Raw genomic sequence first — 22070 nt, forward strand, 5'->3', positions numbered from 1 at the left:
AAATTTATTCAACCATGAAGATGGCGAACTTTCCCAAAAGATATCACGGTACGTGATTAGATTTATTTATTGAGATTTGAATACTAGTCGTTCTATTTGATAACAAAAAAGTTATATAATATTCGGTTATTGTATTAGACAAGAGTTTTCACAATTACTTTGATAGGACGGAAAGTAACGCTTTTCCATATAATGCTGATATTTTCATCTGGAATAAAAAATGACATTTCAATGTAAAAAGTTGAAAATAAAAACACACTCACATTGGCTACTTTTTAACAAATTAATAAAAACAATATAAAAATCTTGAAGTACCCTTCAAGATTTTTATATTGTTTTTTACTTTCCTTGCCCTTATTGCTTTCCAAAAAAAATTAAGGTACCCTATTTTCAAGTTTTCTTTACGTTTCAAGGTCCCTTGAGTCCAAAAACATGATTTTTGGGTGTTGGTCTGAGAGTGTGTGTGTGTGTGTGTGTGTGTGTGTGTGTGTGTGTGTGTGTGTGTGTGTGTGTGTGTGTGTATGTGTGTATATCTGTGAACACGATAACTCCATTCCTAATCAAGCAATTGACTTGAAATTTTAAACTTAAGGTCCTTATACCATGAGGATCCGACAATAAGAAATTCAATAGAATTCAATTCAAGATGGCGGAAAAAATGGCGGATAATTACCATGTTTTTCACGGTTTTCTCGAAAACGGCTCTAACGATTTTCTTCAAATTTATACCATGGATAGCTATTTATAGGCCCTATCAACTGACATGAGTCTCATTTCTGGGAAAATTGCAGGAGCTCCGTAATAAGAAAAGTGAGAAAAATGGCTGATAATTACTAAAAAAAAAACATGTTTTTCACGATTTTCTCAAAAATGACTTGACCGATTTTTTTTCAAATTCATACCCTGTATATATTTATCAGCTCTATCAACTGGCATGAGTCTCCATTCTGGGAAACTAATGGGGGGTCCACCCCATCCTTGAGAAATTGACTTTGTAACCTCTTTCTCGTGCATGAGATAGGTAGGTAGAGCAGTTCATAAAAGGAACACATAGTCGAGATATTTCATCTGTAGAACAGCTGTTGTGACGACTTTTAAAAAAATCATCGAATTTCACAATTTACACAAAGGAAAAAGTACTTAGAAAACAATTATATATACACATATACAGTAGTCTGATCGTAGTTTCAAATATATGTTGCCGCCTATATGTTATTCTCCTAAATTATTCTCGTTTAAGAATAGGGCTTACAGTTCAATGAGCAAGGAAAGTTGTGTGAGTGTACCACACCAGATTTTTATTAAAGTTGAAAATACTCACCGTGGCAGAACTATCATAATCATCTTTGACGTTAACGGGCGGAGGAGGTAGGGGTGCTGAGATCACTGGAAGGGGCACTGGAAGCGGTGCAATCGGCCGCGCCTCAGCCAGCAGCATTTCATTGGCAGTCACCACACTGGTAGCTGACATGTTGCTCGCAGTTCTACCGTCAGTGATCACGTCCGTGGCATTCAGACGAATTGCACTCTCGGGAGGCGGAAGAAGCTCTGCTTTCTGTGACACACTAGCACCGGGTTTTTCAACTGAAACTGAAGCAACGATAAATAAATAAGACATTCTTTACAGAACATAAGCCTCTCATATGAGGTAAATAATAGTTGGCAGAATTACAATTTTATTTACATACAGCTTGTTATAACTTGTCGATTATCTTCTTACATATTTCTCTATCCCTGGCTATGGCAATGTCAATGTTTAATCATAAAATTCCAAGGAATTCCTGGTGAACCTGTCTCTCTATTCCCTACAAGAATTTTAACGACTTTAGCACTTTCTTTTTTTTGTCTTTTGTTAGAAATAGGTTAGCCTATGTATTAATTATTAAGGCTGTGCAAAGACTAAAAATAAACTTTCTACTCGTGATATTTTTCAAAAATTTTCGATTTGTATATCATCAAGCTATCAAAATGAAAAAGTTTTCTCAGGAAACATTTTTTTCCTGATCATTACTTTTTGAGATATGAGCGCCTGAAGTTTAAATTTTTGAAACAGAACATTTCAAATTCGGTAAGAGATAAATCCATAAGATTTAGAGGATAGATTCTTCATGGTATTGTTGATCTATTAAAACAACAATTTTCTGAAAATATCAGTTTTTTAAGATAGTTATTCAATTTACTAAAAATAACTTTTGGTTGAGTTATTTTTGGTAAACTGAATAACTTTTTCAAAAATTGATATCTTCAGATAATTTTTGTTTTACTAGATCAACAATACCTTGAAGAATCTATCCTCTAAATCTCATGGATTTATATCTTACCGAATTTGAAATGTTCCGTCCCAAAAATTCAAACTTCAGGCGCTGTATCTCAAAAAGTAATGATCGGAAAAAAATGTCTTCCTGAGAAAACTTTTTATTTTGATAGCTTGATGATATATATATACAAATCGAAAAACTTAGAAAAATATCACGAGTAGAAAGTTTATTTTTAGCGTTTGCACAGTCTTAATTAATAATACATAACTCTAGGCTAGCCTATTTCTAACAAAAGACTAAAAAATAGGAAAGTGCTAAGTGTTGAAAGTAAAAGGTTAGTTGAAAGTTAATGATTAACGGTCGTTAAAATTCTTGTAAAGAATAAAGAGTCAGGTTCACCAGAAATTCCTTAAAAATTAAGGATCTAATGCAATAAAAATAATGTAGGTAAATATTTAAATTTTCTATAAATTAAAAAAAAACAGGTTGAAAATATTTCAAAATCTCAAGGGCCAGACCACATTAGGCGTTTTTTCAGACGCTAACCCAATCAGCCAATCCGAGATCTTCCTGCCCTGCCGACTTTAAAAACGTCTTAAAGAAAGTTTTAGTCTAAAAGAGGTCTATCAGAAAAAAGGTATTTTTATAATGCTGTTGTGCAATATTATTATAAACATACTCTTGGAAATTGAAATTGTAATTGAAAATAATAACCGCCTCAATCGATCAAAAGAGATTGTTTGTCCATGGCCCGTATGCAGATGCTCGATTACTGTGTCTAGCTCATCAACTCACAGTTTGAAGCGTGGAACAGTATGCTGATTCCATCTTTAGGCAGTAAACGCCCAGATTTGGGCTTTTAAACTAGCAATATGCATAAAGGTGGGTTTTCGTTTGTGCATAAATGCCACCGTCGACCACGACAGGGAGAGAATCTCAGATTGGGTAGATTTCAATTTGTCTAAAAAACCTAAAACATTATGTTCAATTATGTTTTAATGGGACAGGTTGATCTTATTACTTTTAAATGGCAATATGTTGATATTATTAGAAATGTTTAATTCTTTAATTATAAAGACAAACAATGCTAAGTTATTCAATCAGCTGTTTTAGCACACTTGAAATTTGGACAATATGTTGAAATTTGGATGATACACATCATAGAGTGTATTTATTTATTTTACTTTCAAGAAGTTAGAACTAAGTCTTTTAAATATAATTTTGTTGTAGTATTGACATGTCACCAGTCAAATGAGTGTTACTCAAAAATTGATGTAATGTGACGATAAATAAATGAAATGAAATATGAATGTCAACAATGCTTGTCGTCGTCGACTGCGGAAATTTACGCACAACCGAAAATTAACCTTAAACGGGATGAGCAATGAGTGAGTATTGAACAGAACACAACTTTTATGACTAATACATACTGTAAAGTGAGGTCCACGTTATAATGGCAGTGTTTGATTAGCATTTGTATTGCTATTCTTGTTTATCATTCAACAAAGCGGATAGCGCTATCTCTTTCTCGCTTTGATCTGTTGCCAGATCGGCTTTTAACAATGTAGAATTAATAAACAACAAAATATTTCATCTTAATTATGAAAATTCATTATGAAATTATTGAAAAATATAATTCCTTGTTTAATAAAAAATAATTGATTATTCTAAACGAAAATGAACCATTAATAATACATTAATAATTTAATCCGGAATGGATTAAAGGTGAATATTTCTTCACTTTGAACCTAGCATTGTGATTTGTTTTTTTTCTGTTTCAGTTTCCAGTTTGGTATTTCTCTGAATTCTAACCTTTTATAAATTATCAATATAGGAGTGAATTATTCTACTTTGGACCACATTTTTAGAGTATATTGATTTAAAATATATTTTGTCTCTACTTTTGTTATAAAGCTTTCCGTTTCAATTTCTAGTTATTTTAAGGATTTTTATAAGCAACTCTCACCAGCGGGCAAAGATTTTTTTTTTTTGCTGGTGATGCCTAGAAATTTTATAATTGGTTTTTTCTGCTCTCATGTATGTGTAATATTGTATTATGAACATTTTATTTTTGCTCGTGTATGTATGTGTATTTGTAAATTATTGTTTGTTTTCTTTTTGGCAATAAATGAATTTGGCAATAAATGAATTAATAAACCAGTATCAGCTACCGTCATGAAGGCAAGACAGTGAGGATTGGCAACGTTGTTCTCCTATCTTTCTCCACTGCCATTATAACGTGGACCTCACTATAGCTGTCACACTTATTTATTTGATTCTTGAATGTATTTGAAGACTTCAAATTAAATGTGATCTATCAGCATTCTTCATTGAAGCATCAATGCAACCTTTCAAGCAATGCTGAATGTTTACAATGAATCTCAAAAAAAAGAAAATTTTCAAGAGCTTGGAGAATAATTTGCTATTAACCTTAATGTAAACATTAATTTCTCCCATACATCATTGAACTTAATGAATTCTCACCAAATCATATGATCAATACCAAAATTATTAATGTTAACGTTTTGTTTCTGAATTCTGATTGAATAGGATATATGAGGAATCATGTCAGCTGACTTATATTTGTGTTCCAATAGAGGCGTTGAAAGCCGTTCAATTCGTTTCTATTCACCATACCGATTGGTGGTTTAAACGGCGTTCAAGTTTGAACGCGTTCACTCTAGACGTAGTTTTAACCGAGCATCTAAGGCTCAACTCACACTTACGCGACTCAGGTCGAGAAGAGACACGACTCTAGTCGAGAGCATGTGTTTTCAAATGGTGACAGTCGCGGAGACTAGAATCGACTGGTCTGAGTCACCATTTGGAAACACATGCTCTCTACAAGAGTCGAGTCTCTTCCCGATCTGAGTTGCGTAAGTGTGAGTTGAGCCATACAGAAACATTAGCTTGAGTAGATATTCCATGGTATAGGGCGTTTATGTCGCAACTTTTACTGTTATCTCAAGCTGATAGTCCACGTATTTCTTTCCCGTGAAGCTGTGTGACGCTGGTAGTCTCTCATATTGTGCCGTTCATACACTCTCACCCAAACAAAACAGTAAAAATCTACAATAATCGACTTGAGATAACAGTAAAAGTTGCGACATAAACGCCCTATACCATGGGATATCTACTTACGCTATTGTTCCTCTATGGTTGAGCCTTATAGGCTGAATGAATCACACGCAGAAAAAATACATCTAAAACTATATTTCATCAAGAATTGAAAATCTATAAGCAACGAAAGCTGTGGAGACAGCAACTCTTCAAAGCATTTGTACAGACTATAATTCACGCATATAGATACGGTATGGCATTTGAAGTATATATTTAAAAAACGTACTGTATTCAAAATGTATTGTGAAATGAATAGGCTATAATGAGTTCCACATTATAATGGGAGTGTTTGATTTGCAATGGTATTGCTATCCTTGTCTATCATTCAACAAAGCGGATAGCGCTACCTCTTTCTCGCTTTGCTCTGTTGCCAGATCGTCTTTCAACAATGTAGAATTAATAGCTAATTAACAAAATATTAAATCTTCATTATGAAATTAATGAAAAATATAATTTTTTATCATTCAACAAAGCGGATAGCGCTATCTCTTTCTCGCTTTTCTCTGTTGCCAGATCGTCTTTCAACAATGTAGTATTAATAGCTAATTAACAAAATATTAAATCTTCATTATGAAATTATTGAAAAATATAATTTTTTATCATTCAACAAAGCGGATAGCGCTACCTCTTTCTCGCTTTGCTCTGTTGCCAGATCGTCTTTCAACAATGTAGAATTAATAGCTAATTAACAAAATATTAAATCTTCATTATGAAATTATTGAAAAATTTAATTTTTTGCTTAATAAAATATAATTGATTATTTTAAACGAGAATGAACAGTTAATATTACAAGAAGGCACTTAATGGGAGAGAAAAACTAAGGATACTCAGTTTATAATAATACTTAGTATAGAAATACTAAGTTTGGATGGATGGTTTGCCTATATTGACCTCGTTGTCCATCGCTCCGATTTTTGCCGAGCGGAGGCCAACCTTACCAGGCTGGGCCAACGTGTGGACTAGGCATTACCTTTAAATGACTCGTGAATTTAGATACTGTTATAGCCTATTATTGTTTGTTTTAGAGAAGGGCGGCTTAATGAGGCAGCCGAGCACAATAATACATCAATAAACCTGTATCAGCTACCGTTTATAGAAGGCATTGACAAGACAGAGGATCGGCAACGGCAACGTTGTTCTCCTTTCTCCATTGTCATTATAACGTGGACCTCACTATAGTTGAATTGCGCGGATTTGGGGGGGTTTACAGAAATGTCATCTTCACCGTACACAGCACCGTAATGCGCATGCGCAGGAAGCGTTACTATTCAATCAGCTCTCTTAATGTAATGTTTTTCGTGATTGCGGTTATTGAGCAGTGTGATTGGACATTTCAAATAATAACGACATATTGCCATTTAAAAGCAAAAACCTAACCTCACTAATAATATCGAGTGACCTGGCTGGCTCAGGTCTGGTGTCAGTTTTCAGGTCGCACTTATCAATTTTAGAGCCTCCGACATGACCTAACGACTGCTTTTTTGGCAGCCGGGACCGATAGTTTAACGTGTTCATCCGAAACACGGGAGTGGCCAGAGATAAATATCTTACCTCACTAAACTTTCATTTTACCTTGTGGAAATTCACATGCCATTCAAACGCAAAAACCTAACCTCCCTAAACTTTCATTTCACGATGTGAGTTGAATGATCCTGCTGCCACCCATCAGCTGATCCATACTCGGTCGCAATCAGCTGACAATTTCCGTTATCGGGTCGGTACTCTGTATATTATTCAAATAAACTTGACTTCAATTTTGCAAAAAAAAACCTAACCTCCCTAAACTTTCATTTCACGATGTGAGCTGAATGATCCTGCTGGCACCCAATCAGCTGATCCATACTCGGTCGCAATCAGCTGACAATTTCCATTATCGGGTCGGTACTCTGTATATTATTCAAATAAACTTGACTTCAATTTTGCAAAAATCTTTCATCTTCACTCAAACGTGAGTTAACGCTCTTTAAGTTTTCTTGAATTGAAGAAAACTTGACCAATGAATATAATAAAATAAATATGAATGATAAAATAAATAGTATTTTAGCACTGCAGCTGAATCCCCCACGCCCATTGCTGCGTACGCCCATGCATAAAATTATTACCCATTCGATACCACCATGGATGTGAAATTAATAGTAGGCTACTCACCGGCACTTAAAGACTAAGGGCTGTTTGCACAGTCAAAGCTTAAACTCGATTTAATCAGCTGGTGGCTTAAACACATTATAACAAACTAGACTTGATACGGATTTAATCCAGTTTAAAATGAAATTTAGTTTAAACTGTCACTGTGCAAACGGCCCTAAAACAGGCAATTCTATGATGCCTTCATTGAATACTATTTATATGAATGCTGTTTGCATGATTTAAAACAATTTATAATATATTTTCGAGTATTGGAAATATTTATTTTCTCAATCACCTAACTTAACATAACTTAATTCTACCGTAAAATTTGGCCAGATTACCTACTTGACCTTTCCAAGTGGTGAGAATTGTCTAAGAATTGTCTTTTTTAAGGCATAAATCAGTATTTTCCATTCTGTTAAAAGAATAATTCAACCTAGTGCAGAGAAATTCCAACAAACAGCGCAAATGTGGCACAAGGTTTTTTAACAAAATAATAGCATTCTTAGGCTTAGTCTAACCTTAGTGAGATGGTAACCTTTATGTAGCCTAACAAGTCAACTGGTCAGTTTAATGTTTGTAATGAGCTGTCATCGGTCACAACAGCCTAATCTTCTATATCTCTTTCTATACTATTCATAAATTCAGCTTTGAAAAATAACATGGATAGGATAGGAAATACATGTATGACGAATCATCATTTCTGAACTGATTAACTTGGAATTTTGCATAATTATGAATTTGTGGAGGATGAAAAGGTTTATTTTCATTATCTAATTAGCCTAATTCTATAAAAATTACGTTGCCAATTTCAGAAATTTCTCTTCTCAAACGTTCTTAGAACGATCTGTTGTATTACCTTCTATCTCTTATATTATACCATTGATTAAAAACACTTCACTCATATGGGCTACGTTTTAACAAATTAATAAAAACAATATAAAAATCTTGAAGTACCCTTCATTTTTTATTTTTATTAATACCCTTGATTTTATTCTCATGTAATAATTGATGATGTTTCTCCTCCCTGCACACGGACGTTGCACATCCACGCAGGGAGTGTATTTCTTTACTACACTATTATTTAGTGAATATGCTTTCATGAATAAATTTGAATTTGGAGTATTTTTTGTGGAAATAAATTGAATTGAAATAAACCTATGAAGTTTTTCCATCATGTAAATTGATTATATTTCTCCTACCTGCACACTGCCAAATCATCCACGCAGGGAGTATAAATACATTTGAGTTTGATGTATTTTTGTGGAAATAAATTGAAATGAATTAAACCTATGAATTTGATGAGAAAAAAACTACCAACGCTTACAAATTTATGTACACAGCTTTATTTATTTACTAGTAGCCTAGTTTTGGTAGGCATACTGCTGATGGAAGAAATCTGCTCCTAATCTGCACAGGTGTGTTCCATGATCTGCGATCTGCAAGAGTGGGTTTCATGAACAAAATCCTCACCAGGAGTTGGCCCCTCTAGAACAGTGTCAGCCAGAGGCCATGTTGTTCCTGGGGGGCGCCTACTTTACTACAATGAGGTCCACGTTATGTGGAGAAATATAGGAGAACAACGTTGCCAATCCTCTATCTTGTCAATGCCTTCTATGGATGGTAGCTGATACAGATTTATTGATGTGATATTAACTGGTCATTCTCGTTTAAAATTCTCAATTATATTTTATTAAGAGGAAATTATATTTTCTACTCGTGATATTTTTCGATTTGTATATCATCAAACTATTAAAATGAAAAAGTTTTCTCAGGAAAACATTTTTTTTCTGATCATTACTTTTAGAGATATGAGCGCCTAAAGTTTAAATTTTTGGGACAGAACATTTCAAATTCGGTAAGAGATAAATCCATGAGATTTAGAGGATAGATTCTTCATGGTATTGTTGATCAAGTGGAACAAAAATTCTCTGAAAATATAAATTTTCAAGATTTACTAAAAATAACCAAAAATAACTTTCAGTTGAGTTATTTTTGGTAAATTGAATAACTTTTTCAAAAATTGATATGTTCAGAGAATTTTTGTTTCAATAGATCAACAATACCATGAAGAAACCATCCTCTGAATCTCATTGATTTATATCTTACCGAATTTGAAATGTTCTGTCCAAAAAATTTAAACTTTAGACGCTCATATCTCAAAAAGTAATGATCATAAAAAAATGTTCTCCTGAGAAAACTTTTTCATTTTGATAGCTTGATGATATACAAATCGAAAAACTTTGAAAAATATCACGAGTAGAAAGTTTATTTTTAGCCTTTGCACAGCCTTAATTATTAATTCTACTTTGTCAAAAGACGATCTGGCAACAGAGTAAAGTGAGAAAGAGATAGCGCTATCCGCTTTGATGAATGATAGACAAGGATAGCAATACCATTGCTAATCAAACACTGCCATTATAACGAGGACCTCACTATAGCTCCACGCTAATATGGGCCCATTTAAACAATCATATGTATGATTCATCATATCTTAGATATTCACTTTCTCTCTATTGGGCTACTAATATTATTGAGATTTACAATACAGATATCGCGGTACCTGGTACCTGTGAATACAGGTACCACCCGACAATATTTATTTGAAATTACATTTTTCCCTCATTTACTAACCGCCCGACAATATTTATTTGAAATTACATTTTTTCCTCACTTACTAACAGGTTGGACATCCCTGGTGTTGACCATCCTATGATAACTATATGGTTAACATCCAATGACTATAATAACAATTCGTAGAATTGGATTAATTCCGTTCCTCACACAAGGACTCTAATAAATCAAAATCTAAAAAGTCTAACAAATGACTGATAAAGGACATCCAACAAAAGTATTCCACTGTAATCAAAGGCTAATTTATTATCTCGAAAATAGATTTATTGAATTATATATTATTATTTATCAATACTCTTCGAATTGTACAATAGTAAAGTATTTAATGTAAACATCATTGTGCGAAATTGGTTTGTTTTAATGCCTGTATGAATTAGTTTTGGCCTGGTACTAAACTGATAATGATCAACTATTACTTAATCAAACCTAATATTAGTCAACAATTGTAATAAAATCAATATTCGCTATAAATGCCTTATCCTTCATAGAAACATACCTGCCTTTATAAAACTCATCTTAGTACCAACTAGTGCCATATAATTCATCTTATACTAAATTGAAATCTTTGTAGAGGCATATTATTTTATCCCAGTTTATCCAACATCAGTACTAGCATTTCTGTAACTGTGCGCCCGCCGAAAAGCATGTAGGTTTGGCAGAAACCTCAATTATTGTTTGAATTTTGAATAACATTTTGATTTGATTTTTGAACATTAAGATCTCACACTTAAAAACTATATTAAACTTTTTGGTTTTTTGAAATCGGTAAGGATGCCGCAGAAAAGCTCATCAATTCCGCACACAGGTTCTAATTAGGCCATTCTGATATGAATATACTATCTAAAAGATTGAAGTCAGCATATAATGGTATATTATATACCAAATAATATAATTAATTAGAGACAAAATGCATAGTAGTATTATTTCTTTGTAATTAAAAAGAATTGATGAGAATTGAAAGTATTGATTGGATGACAGGTGCAATAAAATAAAAAAATTAATCGTGATATTTATTTCTTCCACTTTAAAAATGTCTCCTCTCTGAGACAACATTGCAGCAGTCCCACTTGAAGTAGATTAATTTGTAGCATTATTTATTTGCAAAGTTGATACAACCTTTCAGATACTGTCACAACACATTTTTCAAGCCAGCTTCACAACTTGAAATCATCACAAACAACTTGAGGGATAAGAAAAATTACTCACCAGTGAAACATAAAACCATCCATTCTTTCATTTTATTTCAAACAAATTAATAATGTATTCAAAGTATTCAGCTGGAGTACATCTTCCTCCAAACTGCAAATCAACACGAGCTCACTTCTGGATTTCTTTGTACCATAATCTGTGAATGAAACTCTACTCTAACTCCTCATAACTTACAAGCTAATCTTTTATGAAATTTCACCATTCATTGAAATCTATTTTTTGACGAATTCACTTTCAGAATATATTTGATTTGTGACCATGCAGGAATTCCAGTAATGCAGGAATGGTCTTTTAAAATGTTCATGCAGCCTGTGGAGAAAACCCATTGGGTTACTAATGTCAATATGAAATTGATTTCTTACCTTCGATTCTATGATTATTCTATGTACTAATTATTACTTAAGTACTTAATTATTACTTAGTACTTTCTATGTACTTATTCTATGTACTAATCTGCAATTTCTTCATATTTATGATATCGTCTCTCAATACTTGTCTTCAAATTTATTCATTTATGTCTCTACCTTTTAACAATGATCCTATTATGCACCTTATCAAATTTTTCTCAAGTTTTGTCATTAACTTCCAGTTGTTCTGAAAATATTTCAAGTGACTTCCTAACCTTAGCTATGTCACTCTGTGTTTCTTCAATTTTTCATTTACTATTTAAAACTTGTTTGTTACAACACCTAAAAATTCATCTATTACTATTAATCTTTTGCCTAATTCTAGTCTATTCTTATACAATATTTTTGCTTGTTTCTAATTTATTTTCTATAGTTGATATCTCATCTTCAACTCTTTTGATATATTCTATCATCTCAATGCTTCTCAATATTGGAATAGATATACTATTCAGTAGATGATATGCTACTCAATATTGAAGTAGTTCAATATGCAATGTTAAACTATTACATCTCAATGCAATAGTTCAACAAAACTATTTCCCAACTTTTTCTCAAGCCCATAAAAACTATTTTTTAATTCAAAATTACTATTTCCTATTTTCTCATTATCATATCATTACTGTATCCTATTTTTTCATCATAGTATCCACTACATTATGAATATAAAATTTACTTTTTTGGTCGTTATTCATCATTTCCTTGTTTTGTCTTCGAATATTTGACTTTTACCTGACATCAATATTTTCTAACCTAACATCACTTGCCTGACTGGTTACACTTGATAACTCATCTAAAGTAGACCAACCTATATTCGTCACTCCTACTAGCAAATGGTCTAAAAATAAGGCCCCTGCATACAGGGACAATAGTAGCGTCCACTAGTAGCTTCCATTAGTGGTGAAACGCCATCAAACTGGGACATAACAGCATCCGAACCCCTTCTCACAGGGACAATAGACGGAATTTTAGCCAGGTCTAGTTGACGTCATTACTGTCCCAGTGTGCAGAGGCCTTAACATGAAGTCTAACATGTCCTATTTGTTCACAGAACTGTTGTTATAGCTTACGCTCTCAAACATGAGTTCACATCTACCAAATCTCTTTAGTGCAAAATGATGAAATGCATGAAGATGAAATTCCTCAAGAAACAGCTGCAACTTCTGACTGCATTTGAAAGGAATGTATCCGGTGAACAGATGTGACTCGCTTCAACTTTGAAAACATATGATTTTCGAAACTCGGCAGTGAATGCCGAACTACTGAAAAACTAAACATTTGAACGGGATTGGAATGAGAAAGACCAGACGCATCGATGTTCATTTCATTTTTTAACTCATAGAATTTGCTGGAATGGAAGATTTGCAAGTTAGGTTTACGTTCGTCAAGTTCCCTTTTTGAAAAAGGAAACTATTGACATAAAAATTTTGATACTTCAAATAATTCAATATACAAGGGAAAGTCAATTATTATCCGCAATGTTGGTGTAATTTTGTTTGTATTGGTTACACTGTTGATTTGCAATGCTGATGCATTATTTGCTTACATGTGTTTATATCTAGGCTAGTTTCGAACTGCTATGTCAAATCCATCACTGTTAATATAGGCCACTACACTTTTCATTTGCACCAAAGACGAGTAACACGATTAGCGGCCAGTTTTTCGTGGTTGGAATGTGGACAAACTTTATTGAAATTCATCAGTGGACACTCCGATGTGGTAAAACACTATTCCCGTATTGTACTGAAAGTTTCAATAAATCTTTATCACATTATTTACAGCATAATCAGTCAGTGATCCGTTTTTTGTGATTGAGAGGTCACTGAATCTCTTGCAGCCATGATTATGCTTTTCTGGGATAAGATTAATCGAAATTTCCAGTGCAATGAATGAATAGTGTACCAGTACCACAACAGAGTGCCTACGAATGAATTTTGTCCCTTGATACACATTCCGACCTCAGAAAACGGTTCACTGAACGTAGGTGAAAATTAAAAGTGGAACGGCCATAATGAACAACATACCAGTGAACATGGAATTAGCTGTTTGAAACTGGACTGGATATAATCACAAATAATCAAAGAGTGCATCATCAACAGAGCTGCCAACACAAACAAAAATTCACCTATATTGATGATAATTATTGATTTACTCTCGTACATATGAATTGAAAATTTGATAAGTTACTAGGCCTACCTGTGCTTTGATGACCTAGCTGGACTGTGGAACTGCTCAACGGTGTCTGTTCTCAACTTATAAAGTGCATGAATTATGAATGAATGAGTGATGAAATTCATGAATGATGGTTGTTAGGTGGTTGTTAGTGAAAAGAAATCTTTTAACAAGTCATTAAATATTTTTCAATTTCTGGTTGTATATGAGAGTGTTACATAAAATTTAAACATGTTTTATGTAATGTTTACGTTTTCAAGTTTTTTATTTTTGACTTTTTTTCTCCTAATGCGTTTTTAGATAAGTTTTCTATTTTTCTACCTTAACAGAACATTTTGCAATATTTTGGATTAATAAATTATACCCAAAAACAGATCTTGTATAGAGAAGATCGTCTAGTAGGCCTATAATATATTATTATAATGCTGAAGTAAGAGTTATACTGCAGGATTTTAGCTATACTAGTACTTGTGGTTGAACTAATACCAGGATTGGATTCTAGACATTAATAATAAGTTATCTGAATTATTATCAAGGTGCTTGTGCGAGGGTAATGGGAAAAGCGAGGGTGATTTATGAGATGATGAAACGTCCATGCCTATTCGAAGGGATTGGCGGGATTCGAACCTGCGACCAGGTAGCACTAGCAGACTGAAGGGTGCAACGCCTTAGTCGACTCTGCTATCCTGGCAACACTAACACTTACAGCAACACTTACTAACACAACAACACTTATTAACACAACAACACTTATTAACACTTACAACACTTAAAAACACTTACAACACTTATTAACACTTACAACAACACTTACACCAATCCCAAGCTTCAAGATTTTAGTAATTTGTCAAAGGTTTTTCATGTTCAGGCAAGAGTTATGTTGGATACACTAACACCAAGATTAGATTTTAGTAACTTGTCAACCGGTTTTCAGGCAATATGCAACTCTGGTAGATAATAAAACTTCAATGTTGAATTTTAATTAGGTTCCAGGCACTTTTAATTATTTGATGTATATTGTATTTTAATATACAATCATAAAAAACTAATTTAAAATTTGGAGTTATTTTTTTCACTGTTCCAGGCACTTTTAATTATTTCATGTTTATTGTAATTTAATTATACAATAATAAAAAATTAATTTAAAATTTAGTTAATTTTTAATTGTTAATTGTTCCAGGCACTTTCAATTATTTCATGTTTATTGTAATTCAATTATACAATAATAAAAAATTTAGAGTAAATTTTGTCGTTGTTAATTTTTTCATGTTTATTTTGTTGGATAATAGAAAAATAATTAAAATTTTAGAGTTAGTTTTTTAGTAAAAAGGTTGAATGACTCGTTAATAGAAAGTGTGAGTGAGGACGATTAAAGTAGAGAGTGTACAGTGGATGAAGAAGAACAAAGATGAAATACTCACCTATTTCAGGTTGGTGTTGTGGTTGAGGGGGGTGGGGGGAAGCTGCACTAGCAGTGTCACTGTCCCCAGGGGCGGGAATTCCCAGATCATCACAACTAGAGGTACTAGAACCAGACTCCTCCTCATCAGTTACAGTAGGCTTTCTCTCTTCTAGATGCTCCTAAAATAATCAACATTTACATTTGAAATTAATTAATAAAAGTAATCGAACACTCAGTGCCAGTTGCACAAAAGCCGGTTGAATTTTAACCGTGATTAATTCCACGAGAACCAATCGGAGTCTTATCTGAAAGGCCTTCATTCATTCATTCATTCATTTATTGTATAAAATACTATAATCATAATACAATTATGACAATTGAGGAAAAACTAGACTGAGCCTGTACTATTTCTCTCCAAAAATTTTGATAAAATGTTATTCTTCTCTGATTAGCTCTCGTGGAATTTATCACGGTTAAATTTAACTGTTGTGCAACCAGGCCGCAGAATCAGAAACACTTCCATCGATCCAACTCAATTTATTTGGCTTCTTCCATACAGAGATATCGTATTAAAATACAGCAATGAACAAATAAATAGGGATAAAATCGTGTACAAAATTGAAACTATAATAAATATAAAAACATAGGCGCCGACTACTGATGCCTCTCGGAATTATCGAGGTAATCGAAAACTGAAGAAAATTTGAAAACTGGATTACAAATATTGGAAAACATTATTTAAAAAACATAATGTCAAACAATATGTGAGCTCACTTAACCAATGTATTTGCATCCCCATTCTGAATCTATTACTACTACACCTGCTCTAATACATGGGTTTCCCATAGGTTAATTTCCGAAAAAATTAATTATCTTAAATTTTTAGTAAATTTTATAAATTGTATTTTTAAATATTATGTATATTTTATTAATTAGATTGCTTGTTCGTATTTTCATGTAAATAAAATAAAATGTCATGTAAATAAAATTTATGTATTATTAATTTATTATTATTTAAATAAATGTTAAAATTACCACACCAGCATAATTTATTCAAGTCGGCGCCTATGGTACACAATTATAAGCAAATAAGCGAAAAATTAAATAACACAAAAGCTTCTCTTTTTTTGTTAAACAAAAATGAATTATGCTACCGCGATATAATAAATATTTTTTTATATAATTTATTAAAGTAGGCGCCTAGGGTACATTATAAAAGCGAAATAAGCAAAAAATTAAATAATTCAAAATCTTCTCTTTTTTGTTGAACAAAAATGAATTAGGCCAACGGGATATAATGATAAATTCTTTTTATATAATTTATTAAAGTAGGCGCCTAGTGTACAAAATCATATAAGCGAATAAGCAAAAAATTAAACAAAGTTGGCACCCATGGTACAAAATCATATAAGCGAAATAAGCAAAAAATTAAATAATACAAAAAAGCTTCTCTTCTTTTGTTGAACAAAAATGAATTAGGCCACCGGGATATAATAATAAATTATTTTATATAATTTATTCAAGTCGGCGCCTAGTGTACAAAATCATATAAGCAAAAAATTAAACAACACAAAAGCTTCTCTTTTTTTTTGTTCAACAAAAATGATTTATCAGGCTACCGCGATATAATGATAAATTCTCTTTATATAATTTATTCAAGTCGCCGCCTATGGTACAAAATTATAAAAGCGAAATAAGCGAAAAATTAAATAACTCAAAAGCTTCTCTTTTTTGTTGAACAAAAATGAATTAACGGGATATAATGATAATTTCTTTCTAATAATAACATAAATAAAGCATATAGAACCTAACATTTACGTTGAATTATTCAACTTTGTTGACTAAGATAAACAATCGAATGGTATTCCATAACTCGGTACAAGTTAGGTAACTAGGTACTCAAGTACGGTAACTAAGTACATAGGTACGGTAACTAAAAGTACTTCATACACTTTTTTTCAGATGGTGTTCTGAAATTAACCGGCAAACGACGTGAGGTTTATGAAACCACTCACTAAGTTTAACGGTCTATTTCAGATACACGCTGTATACAAAAATATGAATACAGTTAACATAAAAATAGGCACACAATTAACACAAACAAAGGAATGTGAGCAGAAAAATACAAACACTCAAATATACTTCAAGAATTTGAGTAGAAAAACACTAACACTCAAAAACACTTGATCTATATAGTAACATACGCACCTGATGGATGAATGCTATTACAGAAAAAATAAACACTAAAGTTTATATAGTTATAAATACAGTTAACGAAAAATAACCACAACCAAATAAAAAGAACTGCTAGAATGCTGTAAGAAAAAAGATGTATCAAAAAAGTGCTTTTCCCAGATACACAGATCTGATGGATAACTCTGTTACCGAAAAATCTAAACAAAATTAATACAAATTTTACAAAAACCTTAATGCAGAGTGTTATAACAGAGAAATGCACTATTAGTACCACTCCAAAATACAAAATACTGATGATTAATGCCATTACATAAAAATTGTTAACGCAATTAACTAACTCGAAAATAAAGACATAGTTTTAGGTATATATTATTATTAAAAATGGAAAATTGAAAATTTTGTTCATGAAATCATTTTTAACATACAGTAGACTAACTCTATACAGCATGTTTGGAAAATCAATGTAGGCTAAACTTCAATTATGTAAATGAAATTTAGTTACTAAAATTTTGAATATGAAATTAATTTAATATGTTTCCTAATTAGTCGTGACAAGTAAATTAATCAGTCTGATCTTTTATTTTATTTTTATCAGTCTCATTTAAAAAAAAATGAAACTATCATCAAAAAGATTGGAAATAGAAATTATTTTAATTAAGTTTTTTATTAATTCTGATTATCCAGTCTTATATTATTTTTATCAGTCTCATTCAAAAGACAACAAAACTATCATCAAAAAGATTGTAAATAGAAATTATTTTAATTAAGTTTTTTATTATTTCTGATTTTCCAGTCTTATATTATTTTTATCAGTCTTATTTAAAGAGAAAAAACTATTGTTGAAAAGATTGGAAATGGAAATTATTTCAATTAAGTTTTTTTTTATTAATTCTGATTTTCCAGTCTTATATTATTTTTATCAGTCTCATTTAAGACAGTAAAACTATCGTCGAAAAGATAGGAAATTGTAATTATTTCAATTAAGTTTATTATGATTACTGAGTTGTTTTATGGCCATCAGAAAAATACAAAACTCAAAATACTAAAAAAAGTTAACTCAAGAATGTAATACTCAAAGGGGAATACTGATATAAATGCGATTTACAAGCTATAAGTAAACAATGGATATAATCACAATGTGATTTTTACAAGAATGACTCAAATTCTCTAGACAACAGACAAAATTCTAACCATTTGACGTGATTGGTTTCTTCCAATGATGAGTCATTTATACATATATAGGGAATATGATTTAATCACTATTACTATGTGATTTAACATCTTTGAGGCAACCGACAACATTTCAATATGATATATATGGAATATGTAATATTGAAATGGAGTTATATTGAAATGGAATATGATAAAAAGTGATAAATAAGGAATATGTAATATGATATACAAGGAATCTGATTGAATCACTATCACTATGTGATTTAACATCTTTGAGGCAACTGTCAACATTTCAATATGATATATAAGGAATATGTAATATTGAAATGGAATATGATAAATATTGATAAATAAGGAATATGATTTAATCACTAACACTATGTGATTTAACATCTTTGAGGCAACCGACAACATTTCAATATAATATTTAAGGAATATGAAATGTTTAAATGGAATATGATAAATATTGATAAATAAGGAATATGTAATATGATATATAAGGAATATGATTTAATCACTATCACTATGTGACTTAACATCTTTGAGGCAACCGACAACATTTCAATATGATATATATGGAATATGTAATATTGAAATGGAGTTATATTGAAATGGAATATGATAAAAAGTGATAAATAAGGAATATGTAATATGATATACAAGGAATCTGATTGAATCACTATCACTATGTGATTTAACATCTTTGAGGCAACCAACGACATTTCAATATGATATATAAGGAATATGTAATATTGAAATGGAATATGATAAATATTGATAAATAAGGAATATGTAATATGATATATAAGGAATCTGATTGAATCACTATCACTATGTGATTTAACATCTTTGAGGCAACCGACAACATTTCAATATGATATATAAGGAATATGTAATGTGATATATAAGGAATATTAATATTGAAATGGAATATGATAAATGTTGATAAATAAGGAATATGTAATATGATATATAAGGAATCTGATTGAATCACTATCACTATGTGATTTAACATCTTTGAGGCAACCAACATTTCAATATGATATATAAGGAATATGTAATATTGAAATGGAATATGATAAATATTGATAAATAAGGAATATGTAATATGATATATAAGGAATATGTAATATTGAAATGGAATTTGATAAATAAGGAATATGTAATATGATATATAAGGAATATGTAATATTGAAATGGAATTTGATAAATAAGGAATATGTAATGTGATATATAAGGAATATGATTTAATCACTATCACTATGTGATTTAACATCTTTGAGGCAACCGACAACATTTCAAGTGATTTGATTCATTTGGATATGAGCGAATAATTAGATAAGCAGCTAATTGGATATAAGGGGATGGATATATTATATGATATAATTGGCAAAGGGATATTTATGATATTATATGATATTTTGGCAAATGCTTATATGCCATAGGTAAAAATTTGATTTATTGTTATGCAAGAGGCAATATTTCACACATTTCATGGGAATGGATTATTTCTATGTGCCTACTGCCACCAGAACTAGTTTCATTATCTTGCATTACTTTGATAATTGAAAGTGGTTTGTTCACAATGTGATTTATTCACAATGTGATGAGTTCACAATGTGATTTATTCACAATGTGATGTGTTCACAATGTGTTTTTTGGCATGTCTCACACCAGACGAGTGACCCGACAGAAAAAATTTCACAAATTTCACGCGCAAGAAGCCTCTCACTGCGCCTCCCTCCACCGCAACCAGTTTCATAATCTTGCAGTGATTTGAATCGCTGCGCTAAGATTCTAAAACTACGCCTTTCACCTGCTTCATCCTTCACCTTATTATAATTCTCCATGATCTGGTCGAGGCCGAGTTTCTTGCGATAGTTGAAGTAGAAGTTCTTGCACTGATGCTGGGTCTTGGAGGGGCCGACCACTCGACTGACCTCCGACCAGCGACTGCCGTGTTGACGGATGCCTCGCGACAAAGCGTCGATCTCCTCATCAGTCCAGCGCGGCAGCATTTGGCCTACTGATGTCCCAGCATTTGACGCGCCGTCATCCACGTTCGGCGTCAGGCGACGCTGGATTCGCGCGAAGCAAGCCGAGCAGCATTTAGTCACGTTTGCTGGGATTTCTGCCAACAGAACAATCGCTAACAGTTATTCAAATGTATAAAAACCATACGAACAATGGGCCCGTTCTGTGTACATAGAATGTGGTAAATTGTCCGATTCACAATTTACCAGGTAAAAAGTTCCATGTCCCATGGGAATAATTTTGACAGATTCTGTACCAGAAATCAAATCAAATCATTTATTGCACAAAAAATATATACAGAATATAACAAAAAGGAAAACAACTTTGTGCTACACGTTGGCAAAAGAAAACATGTACGCCGACGTGGAGTCTTAATATATCTTATTCACTTGAACATTAATATCAATATATAAAATATTATAATATAGGCTTAAAATAATTAACATTCAACCAACTCAATATTCCATTCTAAGAAATAACAATAATTAAAGATATACATAAAGCTGAATTTTAAATTCATACAACATTAATCAATATCAAACCAAATCATTAATTGAATAAAAATAATAATTTTCTTTCACCCAGGTATGGAGTTCTTTTATTTTAGGCTTCTTTATCAACCATCCTCTTGGAACTTTATTATAGAGCTTATTTCTCAAATATGAAATACTTCTACGGGATAGGGTGCTGTCAACTCTTTCAATTATGATTAAGTTTTGAGTGACTTGTCTAGTTACTCTTTGAAAATTTTGCATATTTTTTAATTTGAGCACATGTTTCTTAATAGTCTTTAAAATGAACAATTGTCTTATAGTGAACAGATTGGAATTTTGAAACAATGTGACACTTGGGAAATCTCTTCAGTTCCAGTTCCAAGTTCCTGCCCCACAGTCAAAGCCTGATAAATTGTTCCAACGAGGTACAGTTCCAACTGTCCGAGCTCTCATTGGTCGACTGAATTTTGTAGTCTGCTTGCTTCTCTGCGGCTGCACATGCGCTGATAGTTTACCATAGCATAGCCATAGAATACATAACTAACAAAATTATGTTTGATGACCATTCACCATTCGTTAAATGAATTTTTCTCTATAGAAAATATGAAAGTAATGGAATGAAATAAATGCAGACTTTTCTAGACGGTAAGTTTGTAAAACAGCCTTTCTTTATTCACGCAGCTAGTGAACGACACATTTTGATGTAAATCAAGTGCGCGCCAAAAGCTTGAATCAACGATTTTAAAATGGCGTTCCATGGAAACATTTTACACTAGTCACGTGATAGAACAATAATTCACGATTGGAACTGGAACAATTTACTGTACACAATAGCTAACAGTTAATC

General features: G+C 32.0%; 1 protein-coding gene across 1 annotated transcript in view; it reads right to left on the reverse strand.

Annotated features, from left to right (window-relative positions):
- The window catches only part of LOC111058670, a 123393-nt gene that overhangs the window by 30850 nt on the left and 70473 nt on the right, over positions 1-22070 (reverse strand). The window contains exons 13-15 of the mRNA XM_039442152.1: positions 20528-20826; positions 15346-15505; positions 1322-1590 (exon numbers count right to left, since the gene is read on the reverse strand). Coding sequence (XP_039298086.1) covers positions 1322-1590; positions 15346-15505; positions 20528-20826 — 728 coding nt within the window. The remainder of the gene's footprint in view (positions 1-1321; positions 1591-15345; positions 15506-20527; positions 20827-22070) is intronic.

This window comes from Nilaparvata lugens, chromosome X (genome assembly GCF_014356525.2).
Source record: "Nilaparvata lugens isolate BPH chromosome X, ASM1435652v1, whole genome shotgun sequence".
NCBI lineage: Eukaryota > Metazoa > Arthropoda > Insecta > Hemiptera > Delphacidae > Nilaparvata > Nilaparvata lugens.